The following is a 25,000-nucleotide window of genomic DNA, read 5'->3' on the forward strand; positions in this document are numbered from 1 at the left end:
TTGGCTATAACGTTTCCTTCATGAAAATGGTCTGTTGTTGCTTTGATTTTAGAAAAGAAGCTTTTCTTCACATATTGAATAGATGTAAGGTATGATTATTAAAAAAAAATTCAAGCATATTTTTTTAAGGTCAAATTTTCAAATGATTTAAATTTTTTAATATTGATTACGTTGTTTTTTTTTCTACCCACAAAGAATTTCATACTTTAATGAGACCTTCATCTATTAATTTCTGGACAGTAAAAGAAAAAGAGAGCAAAAAATATATAAATATAAAAATTATTACGTTTATATATCTTATAATATTTTTTTTTATATTATTTTATATTTACTTCTAGATTTTATATTGAGCATTTTATTTCATAATTTATTTTATATTTTATTTTGTATTTTTATATTTAAATGTATTAAATTTCTTAGTTTTATTTTAGATTTTATAATTTTTTATTTCATATATTATTTTTAATTTGATTTATTTATTATTATTTAATTTATTTACTGAAAATAATTGAATTAATAATTGAATTTTCAAGTCTTGAATATCTCAAATCCGGCTTGTTTGGACCTTTTCTTGTTATAAGGAAAGGACTTCATTCCAGTTATTTGAAAACATGTTCATCAAGTCTGGAAAGAACAATATAAGATGATTAACCTTTATTGATCTGAGCATATTATTATTATTATTAATTTTATCCTGATTTTGAATGCGGTATATATGATTATTAATAAGGGCATTAGACTTATATCATTGACCAAATTCCCTTCTCGTTTATTTTCCGTCATGTTGGCTGTACATTAATCCTGTTTTGGTCACATGATTCAGGTCATTAATGCTGTTTGACCTGCTCAACTGTAATTACTATAATAATCATAATAATTCACTGTGACGGTGTGTTTGAAACTACAGTCGTCTGATTTGTGTTTGACATGCAAAAACACACGTGAACAACAAGATTACATTCATCACTGCAAATATACAAGATCTCATTCATTAGAGCCAAGTTTAAAAAAATCTGGTTAAACTTTACAATATGGTTTATTTATTAAACACTAGTTAATGTATTTACTAACATGAACTAATCAATACATTTCTTACTGTTTTTGTTAATCTTTGTTAACATTAGTTCATAAGCGGTTAAGGGAACTAAATAGCAGTTTCTAGTTTTTAATATCTCTATAGCCTAAACTAAAACGGCGTGTTGAATAATGTACAACAAAAAAATGCTCATGGATCGGTTTATAATTAAACAATTTCGTCATAGAGCATGAACCTGTCAAATAGGCTATTTATTTACCCCAATAACTTTTAGGGATAACTCCGTAATATATGATGGATTCTGACTCTATTGAATAGTTTCTCCATGTATACAAGGGTGTTTTTGCACTTTTCCTTGTCACACACAACTTCCCTGGACTCACTGGTGTACATCCATGCCGCTGTTTACGTATGGAGGCGTACGTACACTGCACACTTTAACGTTAATAAAAACCTTTTCTACTTTACCTCTCTGGATCTCTGTTGGGAATCTATGAAATGCTAGTTGATTGGTTGTACACTGCTAGTTGTTGCAGTTGATGGCAGAACACTGTTTTCTCTGTTTCCAATTATTTCCAGACATAATGCTGTACAGTTGTGCTAACGGTAAACCCGTTGGCTCAGTCCAAAATGGCGTCAGCGCGACAGCAGCGCCATCTAGCGATTGTTACCAAAACTGCAACGGAGTTTCGCCTCTTGTTACTTCTATACTCTTTGTCATTATTAGTTAATGTTAACTAACATAGTTAACCAATGAACCTTATTGTAAAGTGTTACCAAAAATCTAAACATGTTTGCTTCAAACGTTTTGTTGCGTTTGGTCTATGAGTGAGAGATTGTGGGAGGCTAATAATTGCACGTGAACTTTTGCAAAGTTCATTCAGTGCACTTCATCTCTAAGCAACATCCTGCTGTCACCTAGCAACAGTGCTTTCTGCATCCTCATGCTCAACCGTAATGAGGAATGTGTTTTCTCAGCCCGTGACCCCTTGACCTTTGACCTCTGACCCTCAGCTACAGCTACGACCTGAGCCACTCGCTGCAGTGTAACATGTCGCTGCTCAAGATGACCTGTGACCCTTTGACCTCTGACCCTCAGTTACAGCTACGACCTGAGCCACTCGCTGCAGTGTAACGTCTCGCTGCTCCAGATGACCTGTGACCATTTGACCTCTGACCTCTGACCCTCAGTTACAGCTACGACCTGAGCCACTCGCTGCAGTGTAACGTGTCACTGCTCCAGATGACCTGTGACCCTCTGACCTCTGACCCTCAGTTACAGCTACGACCTGAGCTACTCGCTGCAGTGTAACATGTCGCTGTTCCAGGTGACCTGTGACGCTTTGACCTCTGACCTTTGACCCTCAGTTACAGCTACGTCCTGAGCCACTCGCTGCAGTGTAACGTGTCGCTGCTCCAGATGACCTGTGACCCTCTGACCTCTGACCCTCAGTTACTGCTACGACCTGAGCCACTCGCTGCAGTGTAACGTGTCACTGCTCCAGATGACCTGTGACCCTTTGTCCTCTGACCCTCAGTTACAGCTACGACCTGAGCCACTCGCTGCAGTGTAACATGTCGCTGTTCCAGGTGACCTGTGACGCTTTGACCTCTGACCTTTGACCCTCAGTTACAGCTACATCCTGAGCCACTCGCTGCAGTGTAACGTGTCGCTGCTCAAGATGACCTTTGACCTCTGACCCTCAGTTACAGCTACGACCTGAGCCATTCGCTGCAGTGTAACGTGTCACTGCTCCAGATGACCTGTGACCCTTTGACCTCTGACCCTCAGTTACTGCTACGACCTGAGCCACTCGCTGCAGTGTAACGTGTCACTGCTCCAGATGACCTGTGACCCTCTGACCTCTGACCCTCAGTTACTGCTACGACCTGAGCCACTCGCTGCAGTGTAACGTGTCACTGCTCCAGATGACCTGTGACCCTTTGTCCTCTGACCCTCAGTTACAGCTACGACCTGAGCCACTCGCTGCAGTGTAACATGTCGCTGTTCCAGGTGACCTGTGACGCTTTGACCTCTGACCTTTGACCCTCAGTTACAGCTACATCCTGAGCCACTCGCTGCAGTGTAACGTGTCGCTGCTCAAGATGACCTTTGACCTCTGACCCTCAGTTACAGCTACGACCTGAGCCATTCGCTGCAGTGTAACGTGTCACTGCTCCAGATGACCTGTGACCCTTTGACCTCTGACCCTCAGTTACTGCTACGACCTGAGCCACTCGCTGCAGTGTAACGTGTCACTGCTCCAGATGACCTGTGACCCTTTGACCTCTGACCCTCAGTTACAGCTACGACCTGAGCCACTCGCTGCAGTGTAACGTGTCACTGCTCCAGATGACCTGTGACCCTTTGTCCTCTGACCCTCAGTTATAGCTACGACCTGAGCCACTCGCTGCAGTGTAACGTGTCGCTGCTCAAGATGACCGGTGACCCTTTGTCCTCTGACCCTCAGTTACAGCTACGACCTGAGCCACTCGCTGCAGTATAACGTGTCACTGCTCAAGATGACCGGTGACCCTTTGACCTCTGACCCTCAGTTGCAGCTACGACCTGAGCCACTCACTGCAGTGTAACGTTTCACTGCTCCAGATGACCTGTGACCCTTTGTCCTCTGACCCTCAGTTATAGCTACGACCTGAGCCACTCGCTGCAGTGTAACGTGTCGCTGCTCAAGATGACCGGTGACCCTTTGTCCTCTGACCCTCAGTTACAGCTACGACCTGAGCCACTCGCTGCAGTGTAACGTGTCGCTGCTCAAGATGACCGGTGACCCTTTGACCTCTGACCCTCAGTTACAGCTACGACCTGAGCCACTCGCTGCAGTGTAACGTGTCACTGCTCCAGATGACCTGTGACCCTTTGACCTCTGACCCTCAGTTACAGCTACGACCTGAGCCACTCGCTGCAGTGTAACGTGTCACTGCTCCAGATGACCTGTGACCCTTTGACCTCTGACCCTCAGTTACAGCTACGACCTGAGCCACTCGCTGCAGTGTAACGTGTCGCTGCTCAAGATGACCGGTGACCCTTTGACCTCTGACCCTCAGTTACAGCTACGACCTGAGCCACTCGCTGCAGTGTAACGTGTCACTGCTCCAGATGACCTGTGACCCTTTGACCTCTGACCCTCAGTTACAGCTACGACCTGAGCCACTCGCTGCAGTGTAACGTGTGGCTGCTCCAGGTGGCCTGTGACGCGTTGACCTCTGACCTTTGACCCTCAGTTACAGCTACATCCTGAGCCACTCGCTGCAGTGTAACGTGTCGCTGCTCAAGATGACCGGTGACCCTTTGACCTCTGACCCTCAGTTACAGCTACGACCTGAGCCACTCGCTGCAGTGTAACGTGTCACTGCTCCAGATGACCTGTGACCCTTTGACCTCTGACCCTCAGTTACAGCTACGACCTGAGCCACTCGCTGCAGTGTAACGTGTCGCTTCTCCAGATGACCTGTGACCCTTTGACCTCTGACCCTCAGTTACAGCTACGACCTGAGCCACTCGCTGCAGTGTAACGTGTCACTGCTCCAGATGACCTGTGACCCTCTGATCTCTGACCCTCAGTTACAGCTACGACCTGAGCCACTCGCTGCAGTGTAACGTGTCACTGCTCCAGATGACCTGTGACCCTCTGACCTCTGACCCTCAGTTACAGCTACGACCTGAGCCACTCGCTGCAGTGTAACGTGTCACTGCTCCAGATGACCTGTGACCCTCTGACCTCTGACCCTCAGTTACAGCTATGACCTGAGCTACTCGCTGCAGTGTAACATGTCGCTGTTCCAGGTGACCTGTGACGCTTTGACCTCTGACCTTTGACCCTCAGTTACAGCTACGTCCTGAGCCACTCGCTGCAGTGTAACGTGTCACTGCTCCAGATGACCTGTGACCCTCTGACCTCTGACCCTCAGTTACAGCTACGACCTGAGCCACTCGCTGCAGTGTAACATGTCGCTGTTCCAGGTGACCTGTGACGCTTTGACCTCTGACCTTTGACCCTCAGTTACAGCTACATCCTGAGCTACTCGCTGCAGTGTAACGTGTCGCTGCTCAAGATGACCTTTGACCTCTGACCCTCAGTTACAGCTACGACCTGAACCATTCGCTGCAGTGTAACGTGTCACTGCTCCAGATGACCTGTGACCCTTTGACCTCTGACCCTCAGTTACTGCTACGACCTGAGCCACTCGCTGCAGTGTAACGTGTCACTGCTCCAGATGACCTGTGACCCTTTGACCTCTGACCCTCAGTTACTGCTACGACCTGAGCCACTCGCTGCAGTGTAACGTGTCACTGCTCCAGATGACCGGTGACCCTTTGACCTCTGACCCTCAGTTACAGCTACGACCTGAGCCACTCGCTGCAGTGTAACGTGTCACTGCTCCAGATTACCTGTGACCCTTTGACCTCTGACCCTCAGTTACAGCTACGACCTGAGCCACTCGCTGCAGTGTAACGTGTCACTGCTCCAGATGACCTGTGACCCTTTGTCCTCTGACCCTCAGTTACAGCTACGACCTGAACCATTCGCTGCAGTGTAACGTGTCACTGCTCCAGATGACCTGTGACCCTTTGACCTCTGACCCTCAGTTACTGCTACGACCTGAGCCACTCGCTGCAGTGTAACGTGTCACTGCTCCAGATGACCTGTGACCCTTTGACCTCTGACCCTCAGTTACTGCTACGACCTGAGCCACTCGCTGCAGTGTAACGTGTCGCTGCTCAAGATGACCGGTGACCCTTTGACCTCTGACCCTCAGTTACAGCTACGACCTGAGCCACTCGCTGCAGTGTAACGTGTCACTGCTCCAGATTACCTGTGACCCTTTGACCTCTGACCCTCAGTTACAGCTACGACCTGAGCCACTCGCTGCAGTGTAACGTGTCACTGCTCCAGATGACCTGTGACCCTTTGTCCTCTGACCCTCAGTTACAGCTACGACCTGAACCATTCGCTGCAGTGTAACGTGTCACTGCTCCAGATGACCTGTGACCCTTTGACCTCTGACCCTCAGTTACTGCTACGACCTGAGCCACTCGCTGCAGTGTAACGTGTCACTGCTCCAGATGACCTGTGACCCTTTGACCTCTGACCCTCAGTTACTGCTACGACCTGAGCCACTCGCTGCAGTGTAACGTGTCGCTGCTCAAGATGACCGGTGACCCTTTGACCTCTGACCCTCAGTTACAGCTACGACCTGAGCCACTCGCTGCAGTGTAACGTGTCACTGCTCCAGATGACCTGTGACCCTTTGACCTCTGACCCTCAGTTACAGCTACGACCTGAGCCACTCGCTGCAGTGTAACGTGTCACTGCTCCAGATGACCTGTGACCCTTTGACCTCTGACCCTCAGTTACAGCTACGACCTGAGCCACTCGCTGCAGTATAACGTGTCGCTGCTCCAGATGACCTGTGACCCTTTGACCTCTGACCCTCAGTTACAGCTACGACCTGAGCCACTCGCTGCAGTGTAACGTGTCGCTGCTCCAGATGACCTGTGACCCTTTGACCTCTGACCCTCAGTTACAGCTACGACCTGAGCCACTCGCTGCAGTATAACGTGTCGCTGCTCCAGATGACCTGTGACCCCGGAGACACCGGTGGAAGACAGGACAGCTTTGACATCTTCGAGGAGGAGGGGCTTCCCACGCAAGGTGTGTTCAGATTGCATTGCATTCTTTTTTTATATTATTTATATATTTTATTTGACATTTTATATGTATATTTTATATATTTGTTACATTTTACTGTATTTTTTTATTTTATTTTTCCTTTTATAGATTTAGAATATAGATTTTATAGATTATAGAAGTGTGTGTGTGTGTTATAAATTTTAGATTTTATTTTATATATATAATTTAATTTAATTTATTAATTTTGTACATTTTTATTTAATTTATTTGTATTTTATTTTTTACCCTTCTGCAAAATACAGTTAAAATCTACATTTTTATTCTATTTTCTTTATTTTTTATTGTAGGTCTTAAGTCTGGCTAGGTTGGGCCTTTTTTGTTTATTTTCTTGTAATAAGGAGAGGACTCCAGTTATTTACCATCGTTTAATAGTCAAACTGTTGTGTTTTGTCTTATATTGCGTGTGTGAGTTGTTAATTGCGGTGTTTGTTTCAGTTGTTCACGGCATCAGTAACGAACCCCACGCTAAGTACGTGTGGAACATCAGTCTGTTGGAGAAGGTCAAGGAAATCGTGCATCCTGATTGGCTGTTGTACATCATCCACGGATTCTGCGGCCAATCCAGTATCCTCTTATATATTGAGTGTGTGTGTGTGTGTGTGTTTTTCACTTTCTTCTATAGGGGTATATGGACTTGCATGAGATGAAATGACGTTGTTGTTGTCACCGTGACCATCTGGCTGGGGTCTATAGTGCATACGGATGTTTTCATGATCCTGGTTCATATATGAACGCCTCTGTGCCCGTTTCATATTAATGCACATGCATGTGTGTTAGTAACTGTGTGTGTGAGATAACAAACATAGAAACAGCGTCCATAAACTAAAGCAGGTGCGCACAGTGTAGTCTGCTTTGTTGATTTATCATGGGAAATAGTTTTGCAGTTGCTTTCCACATACCATGATAAAAAAAACTTTTTATAAATATTTTTTCATTTTTTTTAAATTTCCATATTATCATTTTATTTTTTGTTTTATACCCTTCTTCAAAATACAGTTTGAACATACATCTTTTATTTTATTTTATTGCCTTCAGCAAAATACAGTTAAAACATACTTATTTGACTTTAAATATATTATTTTATTTTATTTTCCCTTTCTGAAAACAGTAAACTTGTTGCTGTCTACTTTTTAATGTGATTTAATTACACTTAATATTTTACATTTAGAGATAAAATACCCTTCTTCAAAATATACAGGTAAAACTCGAAACATTTTAATATTGTGCAACAGTTCATGTATTTCAGTAATTCAAATTAAAAGGTGAAACTAATATATTTAGTATATATAACTATACATATGCATGATTATACTTTCAGCATTCAAAATCCTTTTTTTTATTGATTTCATGTAATATTCTAATTTTCTGAGATTTTGAATTTGGGGTTTTCATAAGCTGTAAGCCATAATCATCAAGATTATAACTTTTGCACGATATTCAAATTTTTCGAGTTTCGCCTGTAGTTATAACTTTTATTTTACTTTATTTCCTGCTGCAAAATACATATAAACCCTACTTTTTAATTTAATAATAAAACTTTGTTTTATTTTATTATATTTTTTTCTCTTGCTCTCTTTTTTTAATTAGTTACTTTTATTTCCTGCTGCAAAATACAGCTAAAGCCAGCTGGTCTAATCTGGGTTAGAGGGTTAGAGGGTTTGTCGGCTCAACTTCCTGCTGGTGGACCTGATTTTGACCTGTTGTTTCTCCTATTTCACCTGTTCCACTAACCATCTTGATATGACCTCCCAGAGAGTTCATGAGGGTCAAAGCTGAACAAAAAAGCCACAGAAACACAAAGAGAGAAATAATCCCCTGGAGAAAGTCTGGCGCTGTTGATTGCTTGTGTCGTTGTAATCGTTTCTCCCACTTCCCAGTGACGAGACTGTGCGAGCGGTCAACGAGTTCATGGATGTCAGAGGCATTATGGGAGAACCATATTACATTAGATTTAATAGCCAAATGCATTTATAGCAGTAAGACGTGAACTGTGAAAAACACAAACACTTGATAAATGAGCATTTTGGAGATGATATACAAAAGTTTGGGGTCAGTACGGTTTTTTTGAAAGAAAGAAATTAATACTTTTGGTCTATTTAATGCATCCTTGCTGAATTAAAGTGACAGTAATGACATGTACAAAAGAGTAATGATGCTGAAAATTTAGCATTGATCACAGGAGTAAATTACATTTTACTATATATTCACATAGAAAATTAAAATTGGAATAATATTTCATGATTTATACAGTATTTTTAATCAAATAAATGCAGCCTTTGTGAACAGAAGAGGCTCTTTCAAAAACATTTTAAAAAATCTTTACGACCCCAAACTTTTCCGAAAAACTTTACATTTTGTATATATTTTTTTTATTCTTTACTTTATCGGAATGGTACGAAACTTGGTAAAAGTTTTGGCACTTGCTATGTAAACAAAAAAAAATGTTTTTTTCGAGATATCAACCTCAAATTTGGAAACGCAACTTTTGCTTTGATTTTCATGCAGTTTTAGAGTAAAACATGATTTTGAAAATATATATTTCATAGTATTTTTGTGCATTTTTCATAACAATACACATAAAATTCTGTCATTTTTTAAGTTCACTTTTATACTTTTTTCACTTCAGCAATAATCTGACGTGTCGTCTTTAAAAACAGTTTAAACTTCAGTCTGTCGCTCTAAACTAAAGCATTCAATATATATACGACAGTTTAAGTTGGAAATTTTATTTTCAGGTCTATGCTCAAAAAGTGAATAAATGGATTATAAATTCAGCTTAAATATAAATTAGTATTAAAAAAACACAAAATATTAAATAAGAAACATTATCAAACTAAAATACAGTACATTTCTACGGAAGCCCTGAACCGCAAGGTGAAAAAAAAACAAAGAAAGCTCATCTCGTTATTTCGACATAAGTCATTATTACGACATAATATCTCGTTATTTCGACTTAATAAGTCGTTATTACGACAGAATATCTCGTGAAAGCCAAGTCAAGTAAAACAGAGTTTCTTTGCGTTTATATTCTGGACTTATCTGATTTTTTGTAGTATACTTTATTATGATTTTAGTATCATATTTATTAATGTTGCAGAAATGTTTCAGGCTACTATCCACAAACAAATTGCTTTCAATTATGTGTGCAAAATTCAGAATTCAACGAATGCAGTGCAACAACAACAACAATAATAGCCAAAGCAGTGCCTTAGCCTACCACTAATGCGGCTATTATTATTATTATTAATTTAACTATTATTGTTGTTGTTGCACTGCATTCGTTAAATTCTGAATTTTACACACATAAATGAAAGCAATTTGTTTGTGGATAGTAGCCTAAAACATATCTGCCACATTTATCGAGTTCACGGATAATTGTGCGTGCATTTATTAATCAATATGATACTAAAATCATAATAAAGTATACTACAAAAAAATCAGATAAGTCCAGAATATGAATGCAAAACGTTTAATTTGACGTTAAGCATTTTCCTTCCATAGAAACTCATTATAAGAACGCTAAATGTAGCTTAATGCATATTAGAATGTCCCCTTATTGTCGAAATAACGAGATATTTGTCGAAATAACGAGATATTTGTCGAAATAACGAGATATTTGTCGAAATAACGAGATATTATGTCGAAATGGAGATATTTGTTGAAATAATGAGATATTATGTCGAAATAACGAGATATTATGTCGAAATAACGAGATATTATTCGAAATAACGAGATATGTCGAAATAACGAGATATTATGTCGAAATAACGAGATATTATGTCGAAATAAAGAGATATTTGTCGAAATAACGAGATATTATGTCGAAATAACGAGATATGTCGAAATAACGAGATATTATGTCAAAATAAAGAGATATTTGTCGAAATAACGAGATATTATGTCGAAATAACGAGATATTATGTCGAAATAACGAGATATGTCGAAATAACGAGATATTATGTCAAAATAAAGAGATATTTGTCGAAATAACGACATATTATGTCGAAATAACGAGATATTTGTCGAAATAATGAGATATTATGTCTAAATAACGAGATATTTGTCGAAATAACGAGATATTATGTCGAAATAACGAGATATTATGTAGAAATAACGAGATATTATGTCTAAATAACGAGATATTTGTCGAAATAATGAGATATTTGTCGAAATAACGAGATATTATGTCGAAATAACGAGATAGTATGTCGAAATAACGAGATATTATGTCGAAATAACGAGATATTATGTCGAAATAACGAGATATGTCGAAATAAAGAGATATTTGTCGAAATAACGAGATATTTGTCGGAATAACGAGATATTATGTCGAAATAACAAGATATTTGTCGAAATAACGAGATATTTGTCGAAGTAACGAGATATTTATGTCGAAATAACGAGAAATGTCGAAATAACGAGATATTATGTCGAAATAACGAGATATTATGTCGAAATAACGAGATATTATGATGAAATAACGAGATAAGTTTTGTTTTTCTTTTTTTTTCACCTTGCAGTTCAGGGCTTCCGTACATTTCATTTCACTGACAAAAATAAATAAAAAAATCTGTCGTTTTTGACCGCCACGCGAAGAGCAGCAGAGGGTTAAACGCTGTAATAAACTAAGCTTTAGATATGCTGCATGTTGATATCTGATTTTTGTGCTGTTCTTCCTTAATCTTGTTCTCCTCCAGAGCTGTTGATCTACGGCCGGCCGGTGTACGTCACGCTGATCGCTCGACGCTCCAGTCGCTTCGCTGGCACACGCTTCCTCAAGCGAGGAGCAAACTGCGAGGTACACACTCCTGACAGACTGCTCTTTTTTAGTATGTTTGTCACGTGTGTGTGTGTGTGTGTGTGTGAGTGTGTTACCCGTCCAACTCGAGCTCTGTTTCTGCTGTGTGTTGCTCTTCTGTGTTTATCTCTGTGTGTTCAGGTGTGATTATGTAATGTTCGTTTGCTCTAAAGCCTTGTGAGGCTTTAATGGCCGACAGCTTTTATGTGATTTTATGATACTTTAAAAAGTGCAGACTGAAAATGTTCAACTACTCATCAGTAGCTATTGTATATGCATATGCAGTATGCTTGCATAAAAATAATTAAAACATTTTTTTTATTTAATACAGCGCTTTCTCTGGCACAATTTATTTTTTACTTTTGTTTTGTTTTGTTCCCTACTACAAAACACAGCAAATTTATTTTATTTTATTATTAACTGAGTGTGTGTGTGTGTGTGTGTGTGTGAGAGAGAGAGTGAGTGTGTGTGTGTGTGTGTGAGTGTGTGTGTGTGTGTGTGTGTGTGTGTGTGTGTGTGTGTGTGTGTGTGTGTGTGTGTGAGAGAGAGTGAGTGTGTGTGAGAGAGTGAGTGAGAGAGTGAGTGTGTGTGAGAGAGTGAGTGTGTGTGAGAGAGTGAGTGTGTGTGAGTGTGTGTGAGAGAGTGAGTGTGTGTGAGAGTGTGTGTGAGAGAGTATGTGTGAGAGAGTGTGTGTGAGAGAATGTGTGAGAGAGTGAGTGTTTGAGAGAGTGAGTGTAGAGAGAGTGAGTGTGTGTGAGAGTGAGTGTGTGTGTGAGAGTGAGTGTGTGTGAGAGAGTGAGTGTGTGTGAGAGAGTGAGTGTGTGTGAGAGAGTGAGTGTGTGTGAGAGAGTGAGTGTGTGTGAGACAGTGAGTGTGTCTGAGAGAGTGTGTATGAGAGAGTGAGTGTGTGTGAGAGTAAGTGTGTGTGAGTGTGTGTGTGTGTGTGAGAGACTGTGAGAGAGTTTGTGTGAGAGAGAGAGAGAGTGTGAGAGTGTGTGTGAGAGAGAGTGTGTGTGAGAGAGAGTGTGTGAGAGAGTGTGTGAGAGAGTGTGTGAGAGAGTGTGTGAGAGAGAGTGTGTGAGAGAGTGTGTGTGTGAGAGTGTGTGTGTGAGAGAGTGAGTGAGAGAGTGAGTGTGAGAGTGTGTGTGAGAGAGTGAGTGAGAGAGTGAGTGAGAGAGTGAGTGAGAGAGTGAGTGAGAGAGTGAGTGTGAGAGTGTGTGTGAGAGAGTGTGTGAGAGAGTGAGTGTGAGTGACTGAGTGTGTGAGAGAGAGCGAGTGTGTGCATGCGCGCGTGTGTGTTTGAGAGAATGAGTGGATTTGAGAGAGAGTGAGTGTGTGTGTGTGTGTGTGTGAGTGAGTGTGTGTGAGAGAGAGTGTGTGTGAGAGAGTGAGTGTAGGTGTGTGTGAGAGAGAGAGAGTGTGTGTGAGAGAGTGAGTGTAGGTTTGTGTGAGTGAGTGTGTCTGTGAGTGTGTGTGTGTGTGTGTGTGTGTGTGTGTGTGATGGGTAGGTTTAGGGATGGGTCAGTGTGTGTGTGTGTGTGTGTGTGATGGGTAGGTTTAGGGATAGGGTTAGTGTGTGTGTGTGTGTGTGTGTGTGTGTGTGTGTGTGTGTGTGTGTGTGTGATGGGTAGGTTTAGGGATGGGGTCAGTGTGTGTGTGTGCGTGTGATGGGTAGGTTTAGGGATGGGACAGTGTGTGTGTGTGTGTGTGTGTGTGTGTGTGTGTGATGGTTAGGTTTAGGGATGGGACTGTGTGTGTGTGTGTGTGTGTGTGTGTGTGTGTGATGGGTAGGTTTAGGGATAGGGTTAGTGTAAGGGGATAGAATATACAGTTTGTCCATTATAAAAACCATTACGCCTATGGAATGTCCTCACAAATCACAAAAATAAAGGGGTGTGTGTGTGTGTGTGTGTGTGTGTGTGTGTGTGTGTGTGTGTGTGTGTGTGTGTGTGTGTGTGTGTGTGAATATGACAGTTGAGATTCAAATTCACGAACATTCCGTCAATGCAAGTCTGTGGGATTTCTTTGCCCGCTCTTTCCTCCGCTGTGCGAACAGAATAAATATGCAAGAGAACAATAAATAGAAGTACTCTAACTTTTTACTGGACAAGCTGCAATACTGTAGTTTGAAAACAGCTTTGGTACGTTTTTAGCCTTACCACTACTGTACTGTAATGGATTGCATGTGTGTGTGTTCAGGGCGATGTGGCGAACGAGGTGGAGACGGAGCAGATCATCCACGACGCCTCCGTCATGTCCTTCACTGCGGGCAGCTTCTCCTCCTGTGTTCAGGTCAGAGGCTCGGTTCCTCTACACTGGTCCCAGGACATCTCCACCATGATGCCCAAACCACCCATACGCTGTAAGAGACACTTCCTCTTTATTACCTCATCACTACTTCCTGTTTATCTGCTCTAAACGACTTCCTGTTTATCTGCTCTAAACTACTTCCTGTTTATCTGCTCTAAACTACATCCTGTTTATCTGCTCTAAACTACTTCCTGTTAACGGCTCTAAACTACTTCCTGTTTATCTGCTCTAAACTACTTCCAGTTTATCTGCTCTAAACTATGGGTTGTGCCCCAAATGGTGTACTATACATGAATATCAGTCACATGACCTCTTACGTCATCCTCTCTTTTTCCAGTTGACTGCCGCCATCTTGAGTACCTGCCGGGTACTGTCTACAATACTGACGGCATTAGCTAGGAAGCAGATTTTCTCTGTTTGTTTCACTTTATACATAACCAACTTTGTTTATGTAAACCCTGTGTGTATTTGACAGTATTCGCACAATAAGACTAGAAAAATAACTTCGTTCAGTAACCTGTCGCTGTTGTTAGACAGGCTTAGTGCGCGTGCGCTTCGGGTGTACGCGCTCAGAAAAGCGTTCGTTAGAACCGCGCATCAATACGTGAATGACTTGTTAGCACATGCAAATAATGAACTTATGTGAACTGCATTGTCCCGTTCCTTTGCGTTAACATTTGATGTGAATATACGTCGCAAAAAGTCAGTTTTGAGCATAGAGGTTTTGAGGAGTGAGGGGAGTCTGTTTTAAATGCTTCTGATTAGGGCTGTCGCGGTGAAGGAATTTCCCTTGCGGTAATTTTGAGTTGCTCAATAGCGCGATATGCGGTTTAACCGCCATTTATTTACTTATATTTATTTGTTGCTATATAAATACGTGTTATGATGTGGTCAGAATACACAAAAACAATGTAACCAATGTAACCGAAACTAAACAGCGTCTCTGCGCATTGAAAGACTGTCACTCAGCGCGCAGTTGTTACGCCAACGGACTGTCTTTGAGTGAGTCATTAAACCGTTCATTCAACGAAAACGTTCAAAAAAGCTGATTCCTTAAATGATGTTTGTTTAACTTTGAGCTCCACTTTTCAAGGCTCACCTGGCCAGCAATGCTTCACTTAATAGAGACCAATGGCATTGATTCAATGCGTGACTCGCTGCTTTCCCCCCACGGCTTCCTCGCGCTGTGTAATGCTGACCAGCGCTGACGCCATTCATGGTAAATACCCTTAAACGTTAAAAGGATAATAGCCTACGACAAATATTTCGCGTTCCTTGGAAACGGCAACCTTTTCACGAATATACATGACTTGACTTCAAAGACAGAGGTAATCGCACGCGCTCAGTCGATCACATTCACTGTCTGTTTAGGCTTAAGTCCAAATCCACGAATCCTCTGTACAAATCACCATGATAAACAGTCTTGTTATCATTATTAACTTATTTAACATTCAATACACATGGTACGAACCACGAAGGGTGGCCTTATGAAAAAAGAAAACGCGGTTCGCGGTTGCTGCGGTTACTTGCATTCCTCTGCGGTTGGCCTGTCAGTAGCGCGGTACTGCATTATTGCGGTTATCGCGACAGCCCTACTTCTGATTGGCCTTTGCGTTGAAGAAATCAACACGTATGTCTGTTTTTGGCTACATTGCTCAACGCTGCAAACGTGTTTTAAAAGGAAACTCTGGCCTGTAAATCGTTTCTATTTTGTTTTAGTTCTTGTTGCTTTTCTGCAAAAATTTATTCGTTTTTATATGTTTTATTCATAGATATTAGTTTGCGGGAGTCCCGCGAATCGTTTTATTCTCCCTGCAACGCGCACACACACATAGAGTGCATTGCCGCTCGCACTCGGCCATCAAATCTAGTCCCGCGCCGCACTCTTTTGCATTGGGAGTGCACATCTCTAGATCAAGGGCCCGGCCCGAGGATAGTGACGGGAAATATCGGCCCGCAAGTTCGGGCTCGGCCAGAGAATAAGCTCTACTTCCTTTGCGACTGACGTATCGATCTTGCCGAATCAGGTACTCAAGATGGCGGAAGACAAGTTTTAGAATTGAGTGACGTCAGTGAGGAGACGTTAGTGACATCATCTGATATTCATGTATACGCTATGGGCCTGATTTAGCTTGTGTTTGGTGTTTAAAAACTTCTGTCGTGATTTACTAAAGAAACACAGTGAAGAATCAGCGATGCACATGCATTTGTAGGAGCACTTTCAGACGTTAAATGTATGGAAGGGGAGTATTTAAACTAGAAACTAAAACTGCCTGGAGGGGGCAGTAGAAAATTAGTAAGTCATTGAATCATTCATTCATTTGTTTGATTCATTTTAACGGCTGATTCATTCAGGAATGAAGTTATGGCTCTCTTTATGAATGAGTCATTGAATCATTGGTTCACCCGATTGATTCGTTCAAAAGGCTGATTCATTCAGGAATGAAGTAAATGGCTCTTTTGATGAATGAGTCATTGAATCATTGGTTCACCCGATTGATTCGTTCAAACGGCTGATTCATTCAGGAATGAAGTTATGGCTCTCTTTATGAATGAGTAATTGAATCATTGGTTCCCCTGATTGATTCGTTCAAACGGCTGATTCATTCAGGAATGAAGTAAATGGCTCTTTTGATGAATGAGTAATTGAATCATTGGTTCCCCTGATTGATTCACTCAAAACGCTGATTCATTCAGAAACGAAGCACCGCTGTGTGTTACTCTGAGACTCACAACACTTCTGCTCTGGCTTTATAGTTAATATTTTCATTGGCAAAATTGAGCAAAAACAGCCAATATTGTGTCTAAAATATAATATTATATTAACTTCTTATTTACTGCATATGCACTCAACTATATCATGATATAAATATGAGACAAAAACCCATACGGGTGCATTTTTTCCCTGATATCTTGAATTTTAGGGTCTGAAATGTATTCTAACTGTATTCTATAGGCTTCATCACGCAGTGAGTTGTTGCTCTGCTTCATGTTCATCAATAAACTGTATAAATGTAAGATGAACTGCAGGTCTGAGGCGGGCGGGTGCTGTATTTTAAGTAATTATTTAAATTAATGCATTAAATCAACAGCCATAATTGTAATATTTATTGTATATTTAAATACATTTCTGCTAGTAATCCCAGATATATGTTAATTCTTAAAACTCTAACATTTTTCCAACATATTAATATTTCCTGCATATTTCCTACATAGTTAAGATCGGTGTGTCTATTCTATTTCTATATTTCGCTTATCCTGCCCAAAAACATAATTAATTTACATGCAAATATCACGGAACAGTCTGTCCCCCCTGAACGGTCAAATCTAATACTGTTCAAATATATACTATACGGAAACATCTAGTCAGGGCCGCAGATGTTATTACGAATCGGTTAAATTGATATTTTAGAGTTGAGGAACCACAAATTCCCAGATTTTTCCAGCCCAATTTAACCTGAAAACAGGTTTGCTATCTGCTATTTATGGTTTTTATATGTATTAGCAGATTATTTTGTGTCCCTAGGGCCGTCTGAGGATGTCTCATCTTCTCTTGCATTATTTGTGTCGCTGCATGGACTCATCTTGTGTCTGCTGAACTCATTTCACCGCTTCTCCTCCAGAGCAAGATGACATTTCATATGCACAGCGTCTCAGACATACACACACACACACACACACACACACACACACACACACACACGCGCTGATCCAGCTGCGCGCTCGCTGCTTAACTTAGATTGGTTACCGCCAGCATCCTCGACCTCTCCGCGTGTGTGTGTGTGTGTGTGTGTGTGTTTGGTTTGGACGTTTCCAGTTAGAACGAGATTCCTGTCCAAATTGTTTTATGCATCAATGCTTTGAAAGTGTTGTAGAGCTGTAGTTTGTTGTTGGCAAGTGGCGAATTGAGTTTTTAGTAACACTTTATTTCGATAGTCCACTTTAGACATTCGACTAACTATAAGTAACTTTGCAACTACATGTCAACTAACTCTCATTAGAGTATTAGTACACTGTTAGGTTATGCAAAAAGCATCTCTATGATGTAAAGAATGCAAAACACACATTCATATTGGGTTTTGAACACAGCTAATTACTTATGTATATATATATATATATGTCATGAAAATATATTTAAAAAATATTTTTTCTCCACACCTCCTTCACGGCCCCCAGGGGTCCACACTGTAAACAAAGTGAAATGTGCGACTGTTATGAATTGTTATAAATGACTTTTTAAATGCTGTGTAACCCATTTTTTAGGCTACCTGAGGAAAGGTTTTACAGTGATGGACCCCTGGTTAAAAAAAAGCCTGGCTCAAGCTCAATGGAGAAAAAATTTGTATGCGTTTTTTCGTGATTCGGTGGCTCTGAATTGTCAAAACACCATTCAAACTGCTTGCTACGGATGCGAAAAACGCAGAAAATTGAACCCGATTAGATTTTTTTTTATGACGGACGAAAGTTTCGGATGCAGTGTGCAAGCGTGATTGACATAACGTGAGGTTGTATTTATTTTTTAATGTGCGAAAAATTCGGATGCGAATTTCGGACTCAGTGTGCAATGGCCTTAACACCTAACCATAACCTAACAGTCTACTAATACTCTAATGACAGTTAGTTGACATGTAGTTGCAAAGTTACTTAAAGTTAGTCAAATGTCTAAAGTGGACTATCGAAATAAAGTGGAACCGAGTTTTCTTTCACATCTCCTTGTACTAAAATTATTTAAAATTGCTTGAATGTTTAGATTGGCAAGACTTGAAACATGACGCCATCATAAATCCATTAACACTTAAACATCACATCCATTATAGAGAGTTTGCATTGATGTCACTTTCCCAACAGAAAACGCTGTAAACCGGAGCGAGTGTCAGAAGAGCTGCTGTGTGACTGGAGTTAATAGGAGAAACTGTGAAAACACGAGTAAAACGAACGATTATTAGTTTAAACTGAAGGTTGATATAGTCGATATAGTGTTTCTTACAACTCACCAAAGATCCAGTGATCCGTGGATATTAACATCGTGCAGGAATCATGTTTCCTGACATTTATATGAGCCGGATTTCCACGCCGGCGAAAAACATAAAGCAAATTTCCCTGTGAAAGCTTTATATAAATACATACAATATAGGTCTAAAATAGGTCTTTGCGCAATACAGAAAAATGAATGCATACATTTATAACTAGCATGCGTGACTATTCTAATTCCCTCCTCTGGTCTACCGAAAACTACAATTAATCAACTACAATTAATACAAAACTCGAGTATTGACAAAGACCAAGAAGAGAGAACACATTACACGTATACTAAAATCATTACACTGGTTACCTGTTAGTTTTTGTGTTGATTTTAAAAACCTTTTATTAGTTTATAAGGCTTACAGTATATGAACCTGTACGGATTCTCAGATCCTTCTTTACTTTTAACAGTATCACACAGTAACTAAAAGATTTGGTAACTCCTCGTCTCTGGAATAACCTTCCAGAAGAAGTAAGACGTGCTGAAAATATAAATAGTCTTAAGTCTAGTCTGGCCTTCCTATAATATTTTTTAATGTTTGTAATTTAATGTTGTTTCATCATTTTGATAAATCGTTATACGTTTTTATTTTATTCTTGTATTTTACCTGTATTTGTATTTTCTTTAAGTTTTGTGCCTGTAAAGCACTGTAAAGCAAGTGCTATATAAATCAAATTTGCTTGCTTTCTTGCTAAATCCATGTGATCACTTATATCAATGTTATAAATATATATATATATATATATATATCATATCAGCCCTATAACTTGTGTAGTTTTTTGTCAGTGTTTATTTAAAAACATCCAATTATGCAGAATATAGATGGTAAATATTTAATTTGAGTTGTCAATACAATATATAGGGTATGATTTTACCGTAGAATAATGCATCTTGACACAACGGCATATTGGCACAGAATGAAAACTGCAAATCCACCTTTCTCTGCCTGGATCCAGTTGTTTCTGTGAATTGCAGCTTCTCTGTAAAAATACACCTCAGATTTCCTGTCAAATCTAGTTGTACAAAAGGTCTTTCCCGTTTTAGATGCGTTTTGTGTGTTTTTCACGGCATTCACGCTGAAAACCAGTGTGTCTGCCGCTCAGTGAGTCTCTATACTCAATCCCTGAATTTTGAGTCTTTTTTTAAAACTGTTTTTCCTCACTTTTTTTTTAGCAATTTAAACTAATCCTAATAATCCCAATCCAGACAAAAACAACACGTTGGTCTTTTTTTTTTTTAAATCTGTTTGACTGCAACCAGTTTTCTCCTGTGCATTATATCAAAAATAACCCTCGAATACAACCCAAAACTCTTAGTTACTAAAAATGATATGTGATTTTCTTAATTTCCAGATTCGTAATCCTCTCATTTTTCTAATACGTTATGCAATTTGCCCGACTCAATGTCCTTCTGTCAGAAGAAGATGTGTTTGTGAAGAATGTTTTCTGTAATTACTGTAGGTCAGTTTGTTATGGGCTCAAAACACCGTTCGCACAAACAGCTTCAAGATAACATTGATTTTCTGGTAAACAAAAACTGGAGAAAGGGTGTTACGCAAGGCTCGATTCTTGGCCCGCTTTCATTGATTGTTTGTGGCGCGAGATAATGAGTCGGCGTTTTTCTCTTTCAATGCTAGCTTGCATCACGCTGCCATTTCCATGAGTTTTGTCTGTCCTGCTTGAAGGACTTTTCAGTGAATAAGCATTTGATTACGCCGACTTTGAATGTGCTTTGTGTGGCGTTAATGAATTCGTGTAAAAGGGAGATTTGTGTATGCAAGACAACCTCGTTCTCATAACCTACTTCGAGAAGTGTTTTGTATGTTGTGCTCGAATCTGTTTAACTGGATTGTGGCAGACTTATGACCCACATAGTGGTTCATGTCATATTCTTTTGGAAGCCCACTTTACATAAGAAATAAATTCATAATTATGAGATAAAACCTCAAAATTATGAGATACTAAGCCGTATAATTATGATTAAAAAGCCATTATGCCTTATTATATTCTCGATTTGACTGAATGGGAACAAAACTTGAACTGAATTAACCAGAATAATGGCATTATTGTCTTCTGTAAAGCTGATTTATAGCTTAATTTAATTTTTTTAAATCATTTATTAATTTTTAACATCGACACTGTAATGGAACTCAAATTAAAAATGACACTCATCTTTTTAGAGCTGATTTATAGCAGAAATTTGATGGTTGCATAGCTAATTAGTTTTCTGTTTTTTTACTGTGAAGCTGCTTTGAAACAATCTGTATAAAGTGCTGTAGAAATAAAGTTGATGACTTTTTATCTCATAAGCTCATAATAATGACTTAGTTGTAGCCAAATTTTTCATAATTCTGACTTTTTATGTCATCTTGTGTGGTGGAAATGGGCGTCCATATATTAATATTAATAATAATAATTCTGTAGATTTATTTTGCAATGATTGTTTTAAAGTCCAGCTATTAATGTTTATATATGGTGTTTTAGTATGTTTTAAGAAATCCCAACTTTTCAATGAAAAGTATTGATTGAATTATTGTCTCTGGCATCACCAGGTCTCTTTTTTTTATCACACATACAGCTAAAGAGTATTATAATCTAAATTTCTTTAAATGCTTCATTGTGATTTGTATCTGCCATGAACCCCATTTTCATGTGTATTTTCATGTACACAACCATTTAAAAGTTTAAGTTTCTCTTCTCACCAAGGCTGCATTTATTTAATCAAAAATACAGTAAATATTTTTAGATATTATTATTTAGTTTAAAATAACTGTTTTCCATTTTAAAATGGCATTTAGAAGCTGATGTGTCAATAAAATCAGCTCTTTATGAAATGTTAGTCCTGGAAAACCCTTGAAAACAGACATTTATGGAGTAGTACTTGAAAAGTGCTTGAATTATTGAAAGACAATATATGTGAAATTAGTGTTTAATGTTATTGATAAAACAATCTTTTCACACAAAATGAACGCTGCAGCCCGTCTAATATAGATATAGAGGCATTTCACATGGTTATGAGTGTGATATTACTCATATAAATATCCAAGTATATGTTACAGCTTTCATTATTCAGGTCAATCATATATTCATGGAAGAATAAATCAGTTTCAATAAGGAAAAGTGATATCTGTGCCATAATATCCTTTCAAAGTTTCCACAGTCATTGCTTGTGCTGCACTTTATATGTACCATTTTGTTTTATTAGTTTTTTTTGTTTGTTTATCTATTTACCTTTTTTAGAATTTAAAAGATAATAAAGATATTGTTTGATAAATGAGATCTCTGATTGTAGTCTTGAAAAGCAAAAAAGTAGTGCTTAAAGTCCTGTACGAACCCTGTTATGAGCTCAGTCCTTAATCATGCACATTAACTGAACAATCCTGAAAACTTTTTTTGTTCTGTTATTTTTTTGGGTGATTTGACAAATAAATGTGAACGACTTCTGGAAGTTTCTGGGTTTTCTCATTCAAGCAGATTGGAGCTGTGACTGGAAATAGATGGCCTTCGATTGAATTCATTTGCTTTAAAAATGACTCATGTCATCTTCATAACATCTAGACCAAACACTCTTCATGATGGTAAATAGACCTGTAAGTTGGTCACCTGGATGTAAAGCATGTGTGTAAAGACTTAAAGGGATAGTTCGCCCAAAAATGTAAATTCTGTCAGTATTTACTCTCCCTCATGTTGTTCAACCCCGTAAGACCTTCGTTCATCTTCAGAACACGAATTAAGATATTTTTGATTAAATCTGAGAGCTGGATCACTCGAGTCAGTTAAACTAGTGTAATTGCGTAGAGCTACGTCACACGTAGACTCACTATTGGCCGACGCTGGTCATGTGTGTGATGCGTGTGACGTACAACAACAGATCATACGCTATTACACTAGTGAACTGACTCGAGGCCCACAGAGAAGGAAATGAATAGTTGAAATAAAGTCGTTATTTTTGTTTGTTTTTGCGCACAAAAAGTATTCTCGTCGCTTGATAAACTTAAGATTGAGCCACTGTAGTCACTTGGACTATTTTAACGATGTCTTTAATAACTTTTCGGGGGAACAAGTTTCAATCCCTTAGACGCCTATGGAGGAGTGATCCAGCTCTCAGATTTCATCACAAATATCTTAATTCGTGTTCTGAAGATGAATGAAGGTCTTACGGTGGGTTGAACAACATGAGGGAGAGTAAATACTGACAGAATTTACATTTTTGGGTGAACTATCCCTTTAAAGGTGCAGTCTGTAAGAACTACAACTAGTGGTTGAAATAGGTACTGCAGTCGAATTCAAAAGATCGTTTGAAACGTGCAACAGGAACGAGCGCATGAACAATGAAAATTAGCAACATGCAATATCACAGATCAAAACAATAACAAACATTCCAGCCTGGAAACGCACATTTCAAAGTAAAATCACTGGCTGTAGAATAGAAGTGTTTTTCAGAGAAACGAGTTTGTGAGCTCAGCATGTTTCCTCAATATATGCACACATATTATTACGGTATTTTTCATGATTTAGTAGAGTGAAAAAGTTGCATACAGCACCTTTAACTAAAGCCATTAAAAAATATAGAAACATTTGTGTTGTTTATTAGTTAACATGAAATAGGAGTGAAAATATTTCTAATGCATGTATTTATATTAGTTTATTAAAGAAAAGCTGCTGTTGTTGTCTCTGCAGTGGACCAGGCCGACCCGTACGCTCACGTCGCTGCTCTTCACTTCGATCAGATGCTGCAGAGATTCGGATCGCCCATCATCATCCTCAACCTCGTCAAGGTGACACGCCCTTTTTGGAAATATCATATTCTTAGTAATATTTCATCTGCACTGAAGCAGATTTACTTGATTATGGGTCGCCAGGATGATTAAAAGAAAATGTTACAATGATATTTGATACAAATATCATTTTTTTTTATATATATATGCCTATATAAAAGGAATAAATACGCTAAATATATTTGACTTAAATAACTAACAAAATGATTACATATAATAAATCAGAATTAACCCTATAAATCCTACTGTATAATATTTTACATGATTTTTTTAAGGTCTGATTGATAGTTTAGACTCTTTTATCAAGTAAAAGTCTTTTATTGTAACTGTACAAACGTCCTTCAGCTCAAGTTTTTCTGCTGTGAAATCTGACCTGATTTTATCAAGTAAACGTTCAAATAAATTTGAAATTGTTAGTAATATTTCATCTGCACGAAAGCAGGTTTACTTGATTATCAGACATCATTTATTAGACGAATAATGAGTGTTAACTATGATCATCAGGCTTTTGAGGAATTTATTTGTTCATCTGTCAATCATCATTGTATTGCATTGCATTATATTTTTTGATCATAAAACTAAGCATTTAAACATCATTTTACTAAGAAATAATATTGGGAGATATTGATATTTAAAATCAAAAATATCAATATTGTAGCACTGTAATATTGACTGTCAACATGTATTTGTCCAGAGATGTTTTCTTTTTATTAGGACACGCATTAAAATAATGATTTTTCGAGATGGACCCAGGAAAACATTTACAGTTCTTCCCACACGTACAACTAAATGATCTTTATAGACATTGGTTGTGCAGAATTGCTGAATGTTTGATTATGATCTTCCACTAAATAGTCTTTAGAAGCTGATATAGCAATACATTCTAACTCAATACTTTGCATAAAGGAAATGAAGCCTGTTTGTTTAGGACAATCACAGTTTTTTTTGCAGTGTGAGTCCAAGGCTGCATTTATTTGATCAAAAATACAGTAAAAATGGTGAAACTTTATTACAATTTAAAAGTGTTTTTTCTATGTGAATATCTAGTAAAGTGTAATTTATTCCTGTGATCAAAGCTGAATTTTCAGCATCATTACTCCAGTCTTCAGTGTCACATGATCCTTCAGAAATCACTATAATATGATGATTTGCTGCTCAGGAAACAGTTATGATTATTATCAGTGTTGAAAATAGTCATATTTTTGTGAAAACCTTGTTCAGGATTCTTTGATAGAAAGTTAAAAATGAGCAGCATTTATTTGAAATATAATCTTTCGTAACATTATAAATGTCTTCACTGTCACTTCTGGTCAGTGTAATGCATCCTTGCTGAATGAAAGTA

At 38.9% G+C, this 25,000-nt stretch overlaps 1 protein-coding gene across 2 annotated transcripts in view; it reads left to right on the forward strand.

Annotated features, from left to right (window-relative positions):
- The window catches only part of fig4a (FIG4 phosphoinositide 5-phosphatase a), a 110,490-nt gene that overhangs the window by 19,023 nt on the left and 66,467 nt on the right, over window positions 1-25,000 (forward strand). For both annotated transcript variants that reach the window (XM_077200012.1, XM_077200013.1), the window contains exons 7-11: window positions 6,581-6,711; window positions 7,186-7,314; window positions 11,448-11,548; window positions 13,748-13,910; window positions 23,561-23,658. In XM_077200012.1, the coding sequence (XP_077056127.1) occupies window positions 6,581-6,711; window positions 7,186-7,314; window positions 11,448-11,548; window positions 13,748-13,910; window positions 23,561-23,658 (622 nt within the window). The remainder of the gene's footprint in view (window positions 1-6,580; window positions 6,712-7,185; window positions 7,315-11,447; window positions 11,549-13,747; window positions 13,911-23,560; window positions 23,659-25,000) is intronic.

The sequence above is a fragment of the Siphateles boraxobius genome, unplaced genomic scaffold (assembly GCF_051911475.1).
Source record: "Siphateles boraxobius isolate OS27281-9 unplaced genomic scaffold, OSU_SipBor_1 115, whole genome shotgun sequence".
NCBI lineage: Eukaryota > Metazoa > Chordata > Actinopteri > Cypriniformes > Leuciscidae > Siphateles > Siphateles boraxobius.